We start from the raw sequence: 17,111 nt of genomic DNA, 5'->3' as shown, positions 1-17,111 counted from the left end.
GTGACATCAGAATTTATTCTGTGAAAACTCAGAATTAAAGTTTATTCTATCCACACACATATGCACATACATACACATGCACACACACAACATAAATTAATGAACAAAGAATTAAACATTTGACAGTATAGATACCTGAAAAAAAACGACCATTCTTAGAGATGAATCGAAAAATAATTTATTTTGCCTAATGAAACACAATCAATTAGAGGTAGATGCAATGCATTTCCTAATGTGCTTTATTATACCACCTAACTGTAGCCACAAATCTCAAAGGCAAGTTATTATGATGGCATCTACCAGTATCTAAGTTAGAACAGTGAAATCTGAAACCAGCAGAAGGTAGTCCTTTTAAAAGCCAGAGGACAGGGCTTATAGTAGTCACAGAGAACCCAGAAAAGCTAATGATTGCAGACAGATTTCAGCTTATAGGGGAAAAAGAGAAGAAGAGGACACTGCTGTAACCTGATAATGCAAGTGAGTTACATTCAAGACAACAAAAGTTCTCAATTCTGAACAAAATCACTGTCATGTTATTCTTATCTGGCAATTCATGCCAGATTGATTCTATCTTCTCTTGCATGTAGGGACAGTCTCTCTGTTCTTTCTTATAGTAAAAAGGAATTAAATTTTTAAAAAACCATACCTTCCAGATCTATAGTATAATAAGAAATCATAAATGTTTACAACTAAAAAAATAAACAGGAAACTGTATAAACATATCAAAATAGTCTGATTTTAAAAATTACAGCTTATATTTTCATTCAGTATAAAATATAGTATTTTACATTTTAAATAAAACTATTAAGCCTAACCCAAAGGCAATAATTTTTATAGAACACCATGACTTTTTCCCATTCCTGCTAATGCCGTCATGATGTATCATGAGAAAAAATAAATAAATTTAAGCCACATTTAACTCTTCCCACTTTACATTTCTAAGCATTCCTTATATTTTTAGGTAAATATTTTAAAAATATTCTTAACTATACTCTGGTAGGAAAAGAGCTATATAAGGAAACTCAATAATATTCAACCAAACAATCTTCTAGCAATGTATAATGTACAAGGCACTGTGCTAGGCAGAAAAGACTATGCAAATATATTATTCACAATAAAATATGAAAATAGCCCTTCTCAGGGTTTACAATTTCACCATTACACATACACAGCTGCAGGACAGGACTAAAGCTTATCATAAGGAAACTACAAAATACCAGATAGTATGAAGTGTGCTAGAGAGAAAAGGCAGAATATTCATAAAGTAAGTCTCGGAATGATAGCCAACTTCTCTATAGCAATAATGGAATCCAGAGCACAGTGAAATATCTCCAGAAAGTTAAGAGTAAATAATTGGCACCCAAAAATTGTTTGGAGCACTAAGCTATCTTTCAAGATTGAAGGCAAAATATATAATCCTGCTAAACAAAAACAGAGCTTATCACCAAAAGACTCACTAAAATTGTACTAACATTCCTTAAGGTTCTCTCACTAGAAAAGAAAAACAAGTCCTGAGTTGTAAAAACAAATAAGATTAAAAAAAAAAAACTGATTAAATCTAAGAACACCAATGGTTACATAACAATATCTAACTTGTGGGTTAAAAAAAAGAGGGCAAAGAAAACCAAAATATCAACTATGATGAATAAAACAAGGGTGGAAGAGCATTCTAACATTATAGTCAAGTTAGAGATGCATGTTATAATTTCTAAACAACTAAAAGAATAGGGAGAGCTCAAAACTGTACAGCCACAAGCAAAAAAATATAAAGCTGGATTCCTCTCTTATACTTTCAACAAGTATTAGCTCAAAATGAATCGCCAGCTTAAATGTAACAGCTAAAACTATATAATTCTTAGAAGAAACCATAGGTGTAAATCTTCATGACCTTTAAGTCAGGCACTAGTCAGATATAACACCAAAAGCCCAAGCAACAAAAGAAAATAAAGATAAATTGGACCTGAATAAAATTTTTAAAAATTTTGCTACAAATGATACCATCAGGAAAGTACAAGGACAGCCCAAAAAATGGGAGAAGATCTTTACAATTATACATCTGATAGGGACTTCAGATTATATAAGAAACACAATTAGATTATATAATAAATAAACAAATAACCCAATGTAAAAATGGACGTGAAATTTGAAAAGTCGTTTTTCCAAAGATAAACAGATGGTCTTATTAAAGCACACAAAAAGATGCTCAACATTTTTAGGGAAATGCAATTCAAAACCACAATGAGACACCATTTCACACCCATTAGGATGGCCATCATCCAAATGACAGTAAGTGTTGGCAAGGATGTGGAGAAATTGGAACTCTCATACAAAGCTGATGGGAGTGTAAAATGGTACTGGTGTTTAACAGTTTGGCAGTTCCTCAGAAAATCAAAAATAAGAGTTACCATATGATCCAACAATTCCACTCCTAGGTATACACCAAAGAGAAATGAAAACATATTCACAGAGGTATTATCAGTAGTCAAAAAGTGAAAATAACTCAATGTCCATCAACTGATAATGGATAAATAAAAAGTGGTATGAAGGAATATTATATAGTAATGAAAAAGAAAAGAAGTATTGATTGATACATGCTACAACATGAGTGAATCTAGAAAACACTACACTAAGTGAAAACCAGTAAAAAAGGACAACATATTAGATGATTCTATCTATATGAAATGTTCAGAACAAAGAAACTTTTACAGATAAGTGGCTTCTCAAGGGGATGGGAGGAAAGACGGAAAGTGAGAGATTACAGATTTCTTAGGGGAGGGGGAGCTAAAAAATGTTCTAAAGTTAGATTTATAACAGTTGAACAATTATGAGAATATATTAAGAAGCATTAAACTGTATACTTTAAATGGGTAAGTTATATAGTATATTAATTATAGCTCAGTAAAGATTTTTTAAAAGATATGTGTGTATAACTTCTGATAGACTAGAAGGAAAATGTCATGAAAGAAAAAGTGAATCAAAAGAAGGCAAGAAAAGAAAAAACTTGAGAAAAGCAGAATAGAAAGTATACAACATGATTTAAAATGCATCAAAATTTAACAATCATAGTAAGTAAAAATCCACTCGAAGAACTGTCCGCATAATTTTTAAATCCAGCTAAATGTTTACAAAAGATAGACCCTAAAATATTAAGTCCTATTTTGGCACTATGGCGTCTGCATAGAAACTGGGACTGATTACATTAAGGAATCATTCAGAAACAACCATCAAGAACATTAGGAGAATTGTGTATCAGTTATCAAGATCACGAAAAGCATACTTTCCTGAACTGTCTGCTTTTACTTGTTAAAATGGGAAGCTTCTGTCTCCCTACTGCCAAACATACGGCCTACTCTTTCAGCAACTGTACTTGATAGCAAGAGTATACAGTTCTGTGCAAATCTTGGTTCTCATTTAGTTATTGTGTAATCATTATCACCAATCACCTTTTTTTCTTAACTATTTTATATTTTTTTCTCAATTGTATTTTGTGAAGTCACCTCAAATCCTACTGAGGCAGAAATTGAGTGAAAAGTTCTAAAATTACTTGTTTAAAATAATTACAGAAGTCTATACTGTTCATAAGTTAGTTCTCAATCCCTTTTTGTACACTCTTAGCAACCATTCACAACAAACTAAGAAATTTCATTTTGTAAGTTTACATAAAATAAGATGAAAAGCTGGTTTTTAAAGTGGGGGGGAGTGTTTCTGATCTGCAGTCAGACTTTTGGCAACTTAACTAAAGGACAATCTGAGGTACTGTTTAAAGAGGTCAACAATTCAAGGCAAAACTAATTTTAAAAGTTGGTCAGTTAAAAAAAAAAAAGCTCCTCTTTGTATTTACACCAAAACTGTAGTATTTTTTTTTTCTTGAAAGGCTTTTAAAATTTCTTTCAACTGTACCATTTTCTAGATATCTCTTACAAGTTTCAATTGAGATTGTCTCATCAGCAGTTTACTTGCAAAGACCTGCAAGTGTTCTTTCTCTCTTCTAAAAATGTTTATAAATCAAATTGTAATGATCTCAAATTATGAGGTGTGATTTTGAAAATTCAAATTTTCTCAGGAAAAAAACCTGTTACTTTTATGATAGAACCGACAAAACAAATTATCACCTGGTCCTCTAACCACATACATGTCTGGGGAAATGTGAAGTCACTAACCTCTACTCTAAACCCATGGCTGTGTGACTGAAGAGTCTTTCCAGGTCAGAAATACCCGGGTTCAACACAGGTCTCAAAAGTAGACTAAATTCAGGTCAGTCAGCTTGGTCAGGTTCAGGAAGTCATATTCTACCAGGCCAAGATGCAAAATGATAGGAAAAAAATGAGTGTATGAATGGATGGATAACAATGAAAGTAAAAATGAGGTCCATAAAGATACAAAATATACCCCCAACAAACAATTTAATTTATGCAAATTTACTACAGCTGTAATGCTCTTATATGCCATGTTTAAAGCTTTAAATTCAAATATTTTATTTTCAGCAATAATGTAGATTAACAAGAAAATTAAGTAGAGATGCAGGGCAAAGGAAAACGGTTATTTGGTTTGTAAATGAACATAAATCATAATTGTCTTGAATACTGCCTTGAAATTATTTGATTTCACAAGCAAAAAAGTATTCTGTGTATAACTTTTGACCTACTTCCATACGTAAATGAAGAACTAAATCCATAAAGGTTAAATTACTTGACCAAGTAGAGACCTCAAAATAGAAGCCCGGTCTCCTGTTTCTCAGTCTAGTGTTACCTATCCTACCCTAAACACTACACTATACTTCTCCTCCTCTAGTGTCTCACTTCAAGAACAGATATCTAATAGTGTGGGTAAGGGCAGACCTTTGGAGTTAGATTTGAAAAACCTCAGCTCCATCACTTGAACAGCTGTGCAACCCCAGATATGTTATTAACATCTTCTAAGTTTTATTTTTTTCATCAGTGAAGAGAAGATAATTGTATTTTACTTCAGTTTAGTTCAGTCGCTCAGTCGTGTCCGACTCTGCAACCCCATGGACTGCAGCACGCCAGGCTTCCCTGTCCATCACCATCTCCCGGAACTTACTCAAACTCATGTCCACTGATTGAGTCGGTGATGCCATCCAACCATCTCATCCTCTGTCGTCCCCTTCTCCTCCTACCTTCAATCATTCCCAGCATCAGCGTCTTTTCCAATAAGTCAACTCTTCGCATCAGGAGGCCAAAGTATTGGAGCTTCAGCTTCAGTATCAGTCCTTCCAATGAATATTCAGGATTGATTCCTTTAGGATGGACTGGTTGGGTCTCCTTGCAGTCCAAGGGACTCTCAAGACTCTTCTCCAACACCACAGGTCAAAAGCATCAATTCTTCAGCGCTCAGTTTTCTTTATAGTCCAACTCTCACATCCATACACGACTACTGGAAAAACCAAAACTTTGACTAGACGGACCTTTGTTGGCGAAGTAATGTCTCTGCTTTTTAATAGGCTGTCTAGGGTGGTCATAACTTTTTTTCCAAGGAGCAAGTGTCTTTTAATTTCATGGCTGCAGTCACCATCTGCAGTGATTCTGGAGCCCCCCAAAATAAAGTCTGTCGCTGTTTCCATTGTTTTCCCATCTATTTGCCATGAAGTGATGGGACCGGATGCCATGATCTTAGTTTTCTGAATGCTAAGTTTTAAGCCAACTTTTTCACTCTCCTCCTTCACTTTCATCAAGAGGCTCTTTAGTTCTTCACTTTCTGCCATAAGGGTGGTGTCATCTGCATATCTGAGGTTACTGATATTTCTCCTGGCAATCTTGATTCCAGCTTGTGCTTCATCTAGTCCAGCATTTCTCATGATGTACTCTGCATATACATTAAATAAGCATGGTGACAATATACTGCCTTGATGTACTCCTTTCCCAATTTGGATCCAGTCTGTTGTTCCATGTCCAAGGCATTTTACCTAAGGTATTTTACCTTAGAAGGATTCTATAGTGACAAAAATTTTAATCATGTACAGAAGCTATGACAAACATAGATAGCATATTAAAAAGCAGAGACATTGCTTTCTGACAAAGGTCCGTACAGTCAAAGCTATGGTTTTTCCAGTAGTCATGTATGGATGTGACAGTTGGACCATAAAGAAGACTGAGTGCCAAAGAATTGATGCTTTTGAATTGTGGTGCTGGAGAAGACTCCAGAATCCCTTGGGTTGCAAGGAGATTAAACCACTCAATCTTATAGGAAATCAACCCTGAATATTCATTGGAAAGACTAATGCTGAAGCTCTAATACTTTGGCCACCTGATGCGAAGAGCCAACTCACTGGAAAAGATCCCGAAATTTTTATGATGTCTTCCAAAATTAGTGGTTGTCTAGTGTTAGGAGCATAGGGGTGTTGAGGGTGGTGGCTAAGGGGAGTCAGGTTTCTCTTTAGGGTGGTAAAAATCTAAAATTCATACAATGATGTTTATACAACTCTGTGAATATACTAAAAGCCACTAAGTTGTACACGTTAAATGAGTGAATTATACGGTATGTAAGTTACACTTCAATTACTCAGTCACTAAGTCATGTGTGACTCTTTGAGACTCCAGGGACTGCAGCACGCCAGGCTCCCCTGTCCTCCACTCTCTCCCAGAGCGGGTTCAAACTCATGTCCATTAAGTCGATGATGCCATCCAACCATCTCATCTGGGAAAGGCTGAAGGCAAAAGGAGAAGGGGACAGCAGAGGATGAGATGGTTAGATAGTATCACCAATTCAATGGACATGAATTTGAGCAAACTCTGGGAGATAGTGGAGGACAGAGGAGCCTGGCGTGCTACAGTCCACGGTGTCACAAAGAGTCGGACATGACTTAGCAACTGAACAACAACCACATCAGAACTATAAAACCTCACATTGCAAAAATATACAGCACATATTATCATTAATATTAAGGTCAACTGACTATCTAATTCACTGTAATTTCTGGAGATAATGTTATGGGAGTATCCATCATCAGAGTCCTGAAAGTGCCAAAGCTATGAAGTTACAGCAACATAAGGTTATTCACCAATGAAATGAACCTTAATAAAATAAAGAAACAGGTTAGAGAACAGTCTAAATATCATTTATGTCACCTACAAAATGGATATAGAATTGTACCCAACATGTAATTTTCTGTATTAACTGAAACAATCATGTAAACCTCTATGATGCCTTATAGATAGTGAATGCAAAATAAATATTACTACCATTTTAATTAAAGTTTAAGAAGGAACTCTTGATTTGCTTAAAATATTACCTAAGGTATGGGGATGAGGAGCACAGAACATCGGAAATAATACTGCCATGTGTTATAATTTATATCTGTATAAGTTTGGCGTTGCGTACATGTAGGTTTACCATTTCACCTTCTTTTTACTTTAGTAACACTTAAAATATTCTGTAAAAAAGAAAAAAGGTTAAGAACACGAGGATATTTTACATTAAGATGAGGTGTTTTAAAGAAACCATTTAGCAAAGTAAAGTAATGAAACTTAACCACTGTAATAAAATACACAAGCAAAGAAAACAGAGCCCTGGGAAATTTTTATGATGTCTTCCAAAATTAGTGGTTGTCTAATGTTAGGAGCATAGGGGTGTTGAGGGTGGTGGCTAAGGGGAGTCCAGTTTCTCTTTAGGGTGGTAAAAATCTAAAATTCATACAATGATGTTTATACAACTCTGTGAATATACTAAAAGCCACTAAGTTGTATACGTTAAATGAGTGAATTATACGGTATGTAAGTTACACTTCAATTATTCAGTCACTAAGTCATGTCTGACTCTGAGACTCCAGGGACTGCAGCACGCCAGGCTCCCCTGTCCTCCACTCTCTCCCAGAGCGGGTTCAAATTCATGTCCATTAAGTCGATGATGCCATCCAACCATCTCATCTTTTATGATAATTATTTCCTGTCTTGTCTTCTCCACCAGACTTTACGTATGCAATGAACAGAGAAAATGTCTATTTAATTCTAACCTTTAGCATAATACCTGACACATAATAGACACTCAATAAATATTGGTTACATGAATAAATAAATAACTGAACAAGTCCTTACCTTACAAGGCCTTAGTTTCTTCATAAAATGACCACAATGCAGCAAATGTTAACCTTTCTTATTCATCTTCCTTTTTGACATATATTCACAAGGTGACCTCAAAATTTACACCATTCAACAGTCCTATTATTTCTTAGTAAAAACAACTAACTAATGAAGATATGATTAAATTGAAGTCCACTTTTATCAGTCCCTCCTATTTGAAATAAATGAGGTTAATTAGATAAGAAAATTATCTCTAATACATATTAGCAGTTGGGAATTATCAAAGAAAAAATATTTAACTCTACCTGTACCTTTTCTTTAGTAAAATACATAAATGTGCTTGAAAATTAGCCCCAAATAGACTATTTAAAGCTACATTTGCGAACTCAAGTTTTAAAAGATAAAAGAACTGCATGTGAGCCTGCCTCTCAGGCACCTTGTGATTCACAAGAGGCAGGCTCTTGTGGAAGCTTTCAGAGCCAAGTCTAAGCAAAAGTAAGTTCTTTTTTAGACTCAGGATCCTCTCCTCCTCTTGCTTCTCCCTTAATCACGCAAGTCTGGAACCACATGTAGGTTATGCCCTACGCAACAAGTGCTGTATACTTCAAAGACAACTCTCCTCTCTGAGCCAACAGCAGCTATTTACATGGCCTCCAGGACTCAGCAAAGAAAATCACGGAAGAAACAGGTGATCTGCGGTGTGGCTTACGTTACAATTTGGTAGTCCTGCAGGCTCATCTCTCCTCACGTCACAGATCTATTTCCTCCCACCCTGGAATCTGACACCCCATGAACAAATTACCACAGCTAAAAAGTGGCGCCGCTAATGTTAAATTAGTGTTTCAACTTGTTAAATATAAAAATGTCACACTCTTATTTAACATTATTTAAAATCTCAAAATACCATGCCTAAAAGTAAACCACTCAGTGGTAATTTTAGAGTATTTTTCTGTACGAGAGTCCCTTCCCTGCTAAGTTCTGATGTAATCCTCTCCATGTTGATCTCTGCAGTTCTGCAGTTCTTTAAACAGAGTAAGTATTCAACAAATGTTTATGAAGTGAATAAATGAACAGATTTCCAAAAGCTGCACAGGAGAGAGCATAGAAAGGTACCTTTATTCATATAAGGTCACTTATAAAACTGTATACTTATAATTCCTAGAGCATATAGAGTCTGCATGATAAATACATATTCTACATTCATGTATGAATTTTAAGTTTTTAAATAACCAAAAATCACAACGTTAAAATAAAGCAGAATAGTAAAAAAGAGCATGTTATTTTTTCAGATGACTCATAGAATACCTTGAGGATTTAGCAATGACCAAAGAGCATCACTTGGAACATCAGTTACAAGCAAACAATACTAAAGGTCTGACTAGACAGTACCTCTCAGTTTGTTTAAAGCTTAATGACTTACTTCACAGCTGTACTGCTTACTTAATATGTCATAGAATTGAAGTAAAACTTATTCATGTTCTTTTATGTCTAACTCAAAAATTAAATTTACATTTAGTATATAAAGGTATACCACTTAACCACGATCGTCTTTTAAAAATAAATAATTGCTAAGATAAATAAGAACTCAGAATTTACTATTACAAGTTACATATTTGAATTATATAACACAAGCATAATGTTATTTGCAAAGAACATATTTCAGAGGCTTGTAGCAAGATAGGCTTTTTCCTCCTAAACACTCAAATTCCAATCAAACTTTACATATGAAAAACTGGTGCAATCACACTCTATCTGCTCAGCTTCACATGGGTATCCACTGGTCTAGCAGCCAAGTATGCTCTGAGACTCCGGGTAAGGTTCCTTCTTCCTCCTAACGAAGCCTGAGGGCCTGCACTTCACAACCGACTGGAGAATCCTAGCAACAATTACTGACATTATTCCCTTTCTCTATCCCCTAAGTGGGCAAGAGAACTCTTTAGAATTTAAGGGATTCTCCTATTTAAAATCTCCCTTAACCCAGAGATTTATATCTCACCATAGCCACATTAACTTTCTGTTTGCCAAAATAACCACGGCAATTCCACTGCAGTGAGGCCTTTAGTACTGTCAAAATGACAAAAGGAGTATGCTCTTAGGACTCCCAGACTGACAGCAGAATATAGTTTATCACAGATATAATGCGAATCAATATAAATTTCTATTATATTGAGTATTAATTGGAGTTATTTTGAGAAGCCAATGCCGTTTCTGTTGGGAAATATATAAACATACATATATGCTGATGAAATCTTTGAAAGTAAACCCTTTACAAATTACACTGTCACTACCAATGTCCAATAAAAATATAATGCAAGCTACATTTATAATTTTAAGTTTTATAGCAATCACATCAAAAAATAAAAATGAAAAGGTAACTCACTTCAATCAGTTCAGTTCAGTCGCTCAGTCGTGTCCGACTCTTTGCGACCCCATGAATTGCAGCACGCCAGGCCTCTCTGTCCATCACCAACTCCCGGAGTCTACCCAAACCCATGTTCATCGAGTCGGTGATGCCATCCAACCATCTCATCCTCTGTCGTCCCCTTCTCCTCCTGCCCCCAATCCTACCCAGAATTAGGGTCTTTTCCAATGAGTCAACCCTTCGCATGAGGTGGCCAAAGTATTGGAGTTTCAGCTTCAACATCAGACCTTCCAATGAACACCCAGGATTGATCTCCTTTAGGATGGATTGATTGGATCTCCTTGCAGTCCAAGGGACTCTCAAGAGTCTTCTCCAACACCACAGTTCAAAAGCATCAATTCTTCGGCGCTCAGCTTTCTTCACCGTCCAACTCTCACATCCATACATGACTACTGGAAAAACCATAGCCTTGACTAGACGTACATTTGTTGGCAAAGTAATGTCTCTGCTTTTAAATATGCTATCTAGGTTGGCCATAACCTTCCTTCCAAGGAGTAAGCGTCTTTTAAATTCATGGCTGCAATCACCATCAGCAGTGATTTTGGAGCCCAAAAAAATAAAGTCTGACACTGTTTCCACTGTTTCCCCATCTATTTCCCATGGAGTGATGGGACCAGATGCCATGATCTTAGTTTTCTGAACGTTGAGCTTTAAGCCAACTCACTTCAATAACTTTTATTTAATCCACTATATCTAAAATATTATATCATTATACAATATTAAAAAGTATTAATAAGATATTTTACATTCTTTTCTTTATTCAAATCCAGCGTGAATCTTACATCTCAATTTGGGTAGCCATAGTTCAAGCACTCAATAACCCCATGTTACTAGTGGCTACCATACTGGATCACATAGCGCTATACTGTTGTTTTCCATAAATGAACTTAAATATCTTCAGAAAGAAAACAACAATAATTTACAATGGCTGTAAGTACACATATTGTATCAAGCACAGTATGTAAATTGTGGTAAGAATTAAACTGGGAGTTTTTGTTACTAGCCAGTACCATGTAGTATATAGATCATGCAGTTATTTGCCATGTATATTGAGGTTTTAACAATAATCTTTTTTTAATTTTTAAAAAATTTTTTACAAAGTTGCATTGGTTTTTACCATATGACAACGCAGATCAGCCATAATTATACATACATCCCCTCCTGTCCAGCCTTCCTGCCCTTCCCCTCCCATCTCTCCAGGTCATCAGAGTGCCAGACTGGGCTCCCTGTGCTACAGCAACCTCTCACCAGCTGTCCATCCTACACCAGACACTGTATGTATATGTTGATGCTACTCTCCATTCGTCCCACTCTCTCCCTCCCCCACTGTCCACATGTCCATTCTCTACCTCTGCGTCTCATTTCCTTCCCTGCAAATAGGTTCATCAATATCATTTTTCTAGATTCCATATATATGCGTTAATATACGATATTTGTTTTTCTCTTTCTGACTTACTTCACTATGTATAACAGGCTCTAGGTTAGTCCATCTCACTAGAGCTAAGGGAACCCTCCTACACTGTTGGTGGGAATATAAACTGATACAGCTATTATGGTCTACAGTACGGAGACTCCTTAAAAAACTAGGAATAAATCTAACATATGACCCAGCAACTTGACTACTGGGCATATACTCTGAGAAAATCATAATCGAAAGAGACACATGCATCGCAATGTTCACGGAAGCACTGTTTACAATAGCCAGGACAGGGAAGCAACCTAGATGTCCATCAACTAATGAATGGACAAAGAAGATGTGGTACATATACATATAGTGGAATATTACTCAGCAAATAATCGGTCTTAAGATTTCAAATGCACTCACACATTTCACCGAAAAATTGTCACAGCAAACCAAATAATGCAGCATTTCATGCCAAAGCTTCAGAAATCCAGAAGGAATATGTACCCTCTTCTAAGACAAATATTAATAGTAAAACTTCACTAAAATATTCTGCAGATACACTCTAAAACAAACTCCAATTGTGTTTGGTAACAGGTCCAAATTTCATGTATATTATTTAAATTAATATAATTGTACACTGCCATAATTCTCAGCTGGAGGGTTTAGTACAAAGGAGATAAACACTTTTTAGGTTATTCGATGAGGCCTGGAATTTAATAAGGATAGATTTAATTTTATAAATCAAAAAAAACAAACACTTTGTAAACCTACGGTAGTGGATGACAAAAAGATTGATATAATTAAAAACCAAAGTATTAACATGCAAAGCATATATAAAGTATACACATGACACTGATACGGAATAATCTAATCCACAGCATGTTTTAAAGCTGACATTATGTTATAAATATCAACCTATTAGCTACATTCTAACGGAAGGCTATTTTCAACACTCAATAATCCTCCACAATCTTTTTTTCGCTGAGCCCTTTACACTAAACAGGTATGACATGAAGCAAATCCAACAAGGAAAAACAAAGATCACAAATTACAAGACTCAGGAAACTTTCCAAAGAACAGAGATGGTTAAAAAACCAATGAATAGCTCTCACAAAGCAGAAATCATATGAGAACTTCAGAAAGACATAAATTCAGGAAAGAAAACTACACTAACTGCAATCAAGTGTCACATCAGCAAACACACCAAGCTTTCATTCTAAATAAATAATCTTTAATAAGCCTGCTAAAACTATACCCTATTTTTAGATAAAATTTTTAAATAATTGATTTTTTTAACTGGAGTACCCTGCACCTCTCCTGACAGTCAAATAATTGCAATCAAAGTCATCTGTTATCAGTATTATCACTCAAACCATAATTCTGATTCATTTTCCACAGAAGCACCAAGTCTCTGTTATTGCCAATTCCCCAGAATCCTGTAACTCCATCTTATTTTCATGCACCATCCTTACACTTACTAATCCTTTCCTGGAACTCTTGCCCTATTTGCCCTCTGTCTTCAAACTTTGACATTGCTTCATCCATATATAATAGGTTCTAAATAACACTACCTACTATGATAATGCCTTAAACTCAATGGATTCTTTGTCCATTAGAATATCTTGCACAGTGCTCTATAACATACCAGTAAGATCACTCATTATTCTATGCATTAATTTAAGTAACTAGCAGGGAAAGGAGTTGGAGTTCAACTTGGAGGTAATGGCAAGAAATAATGGAAGGCAAAAAGAAAACAACATCTTTACACATCAGCCCAATTCAAGAAGAAAGTGAAAATCGCGTTCTTTATCCCTAAAACATTATAGGGATTTGTATTTAACACCTGATGAATTATGCAGTGAGAAAAGCAGTGACATTTGCTGTTGACACAAATGAATTAGTTTTAAAATAATTCAAAGAATAAAGAGAAAAGGCATTTTTCTAAACAGAAATAGAAAAAATCAGTAATTATATATAATAATACACAGCAGAATCAAAGAGTTTCTGGAAATTATTTAAAAAGTACTATCATATTCTCAATGAGGTATTTTCAGTTTTTCAGCCACTCATTATGAAAATATAGCATCTCAGCCCTGACACTGTGTGGCCTAATATGGGCAAGAAAAGGGATTTTTTTTTTTTAAAGCTTTCCCTGGAAGAACTCAGAAAGAAAATTTCCCAGCTGGACCCAGATTAATACCATAATATTCTATGGAGATTAAAGTGCATGCGTGCATATTCAGTCGCATCCAACTCTTTGCAACCCAACGGACTGTAGCCCACCAGGCTCCTCTGTCCATGGAATTTCCCAGGCAAGAATACTAAACTGGTTCCCATTTCCTACTCTACAGGATCTTTCTGATCCAGGGATCGAAGCCGCGTCTCTTGCAGCTGCTGCATTGGTGGGTGTATTCTTTACTATTGAACTACCTGGGAAGTAACTGACTAGAAAAAGAGCATTAATCTTGAATGTCTAAGTCAAATCTTAAAAAAGCTAAATTTATCTCTGTATCCAAGTAAACTTTTCAGAAGTCACAACATGGGAACAGAATTAACAGACTGTCTGATTTGCTTAAACAGCTTTGCAATAGCACTAAAAACAAACAAACAAACAAAAACCCCAGAACATCCATTCTACAACTTTTAAATCTCCAGATCTGTATCCTTCCCACACAATTCTATCCTCAAAAATGTTAATTTTTAAAGTTTATTGATGAGACCAAATAACTAATAATACATTTTTTAAACCTTCACAGTAGTTTCCTGTTTTATTTTCAACTCTACTTAGTTCATATTACTCTCCAAAAATGTTATGCCTTCCTATTTAACCAGATATTAATACATGTAATAGTGCTGTGGAATGAATTGTGTGCTCCACACAGACACACTGAAATCTTAACCCCCTAGTACCTGTGAATGTTATCTTATTTTGAAGTCAGGTCTTTACAGATGTAGTAAGTTAAGATGAGAAGGCAATGGCACCCCACTCCAGTACTCTTGCCTGGAAAATCCCATGGACGGAGGAGCCTGGTAGGCTGCAGTCCATGGGGTCGCTAAGGGTCGGACATGACTGAGCAACTTCACTTTCACTTTTTACTTTCATGCATTGGAGAAGGAAATGGCAACCCACTCCAGTGTTCTTGCCTGGAGAATCCCAGGGACTGGGGGGCCTGGTGGGCTGCCGTCTATGGGGTCACACAGAGTCGGGCATGACTGAAGTGACTTAGCAGCAGCATGCTGTATGTGGGTGAGCCCTAAATCCAATGACCAGTGTCCTTACAAAGGGAAAGAGAGATATATGAAGACACAGAGGAGACCCAGAGAAGCAGGCCATGTACAGGAAGCAGAGAAGAAAGCTATGATGCCCCAAACTAAAGAAGGCCCAAGATTGCCAGTAACCAGCAGAATCTAGAGAGGCGATTAAGGAAGATTTGTCACTAGAGCCTTCAAAAACACATAGCCCAGCTGATATCTTGATTTTGAATCTATCATCTCCAGAACTGTGAGAAAATATATTTCTGCTGTTGTAAGCAGCCCCCAGTATATGGCAATTTGTTATGACAGCCCTGGGAAACGAATACAGGGAAATATGGGTTAATAGTTCCAAACGCGCTTTACTTGGACACTGGGAGATAAACAAATATGTAAATGGATGGTAGATGGTAGAAGGTGTCTCACTACTGAAGAGGGAAATCATAGACAAGGAGGGGAAAAAGCTAAAATGAGCTCTTCTGTACTGGACTAGAGTGAGAGACATCAGTATGAACTAACTTAGCTTAATACAGATACTTATGACTAGATACAACTAATTTTAGATATGCACATATATACAGGTGAATATATATACCTAGAGAAGCTACTTCTGTCCTTCATGGTGGCAGAGAAGCAATGACACCCCAGCAGTAACAAGCCCTCCCAGCACACAGATCTTGGTTTCTAAATACTCTTCTCCAACAAAAAAACAAAAACAAAAGAACTAGGGCTCTTTGGAGCAATGGCTGATTCTAGGGCTATGGTACGGAAAACAGAAGATGACCATACAACACCCTGCAGCATTCAAAAGGAAGTGCTCAGAAACAAAAGGATGGGGGTAGAACACAAAGTATCATAGGAGTCACCCTGAAAGAGTTCCCAACGGCAAAAGCTGGGATAATCTGAGCAACAAATTACTACAGGTACTATAGGATGTAGTATGGTCATCTGTATTTTTTGGTTTTGGTTGCTTGGGCTTCCCTAGTGGCTCAGATGATAAAGAATCCACCCACAATTCAAGAGTCCTGTGTTTGATCCCAGGGTCAGGAAGATCCCCTGGGGAAGGAAATGGCAACCCACTCCAGTATTCTTGCCTGGAGAATCCCATGGACAGAGGAGCCTGGCGGGCTACAGTCCACGAGACCACAATGAGCCGGACATGACTGAGCGACTCACACACACACACGGGACAGTAACCCAGTCCATACTAGAATAAATGATTGCTGTTGTTGTTTTTGTTCAGTAGCTAAGTCATGTCTGATTCTTTGTGACCCCATGGACTGCAGCACACCAGGTTTCCCTGTCCTTCGCTATCTCTGAGTTTGCTCAAACTCATGTCCATTGAGTCAGTGATGCCATACAACTATCTCATCCTCTGTCAACCCCTTCTCCTCTTGTCCTTAACCTTTCCCAGCATCAGGGTCTGTTCTAGTGAGTCAGTTCTTCACATCAGGTGGCCAAAGTATTGGAGCTTCAGCACCAGTTCTTCAATGAACATTCAGGGTTGATTTCCTTTAGGATTGACTGGTTTGACCTCCTTGCAGTCTAAGAGACTCTCAAGAGTCTTCTCCAGCACCACAGTTCAAAAGCATTAGTTATTCAGTGCTCAGCCTTCTTTATGGTCCAATTATCACATCCATACATGACTACTAGAAAAACCATAGTTTTGAGTTGGCAAAATGATGTCTCTGCTTTTTAATACACTGTCTAGGTTTGTTATAGCTTTTCTTCCAAGGAGCAAGCATCTTTTAATTTTGTGGCTACAGTCACAGTATTCATTGATTTTGGAGCCCAAGAAAATGAAATCTGACACTGGTCCCACTTTTCCCCCATCTATTTGCCATGAAGTAATGGGACCAAATGCATGATCTTTGTTTTTTGAATGTTGAGTTTTATGCCAGCTTTTTCACTCTCCTCTTTCATCTTCATCAAGAGGGTCTTTTGTTCCTCTTCACTTTCTGCCATTTAAGTCTTATCATCTGCATATCTAAGGTTG

The 17,111-nt window shown here is 36.5% G+C and overlaps 1 protein-coding gene across 13 annotated transcripts in view; it reads right to left on the bottom strand.

The window, feature by feature from the left end:
• The window catches only part of CEP85L (centrosomal protein 85L), a 203,474-nt gene that overhangs the window by 97,013 nt on the left and 89,350 nt on the right, over nt 1-17,111 (bottom strand). For 3 of the 13 annotated variants that reach the window (XM_081530903.1, XM_081530905.1, XM_081530904.1), the window contains exon 3: nt 7,250-7,390. The exons of the other annotated variants lie outside the window; for them this stretch is intronic. In XM_081530903.1, the coding sequence (XP_081387029.1) occupies nt 7,250-7,298 (49 nt within the window). In that variant the 5' untranslated portion in view covers nt 7,299-7,390. The remainder of the gene's footprint in view (nt 1-7,249; nt 7,391-17,111) is intronic. 13 annotated transcript variants of the gene reach the window in all.

The sequence above is a fragment of the Giraffa tippelskirchi genome, chromosome 9 (assembly GCF_054371585.1).
Source record: "Giraffa tippelskirchi isolate mGirTip1 chromosome 9, T2T-mGirTip1v1.2.pri, whole genome shotgun sequence".
Lineage (NCBI taxonomy): Eukaryota > Metazoa > Chordata > Mammalia > Artiodactyla > Giraffidae > Giraffa > Giraffa tippelskirchi.
Note: the sequence above shows the minus strand (reverse complement) of the source record. Positions and strands in the feature narration are given on the sequence as shown.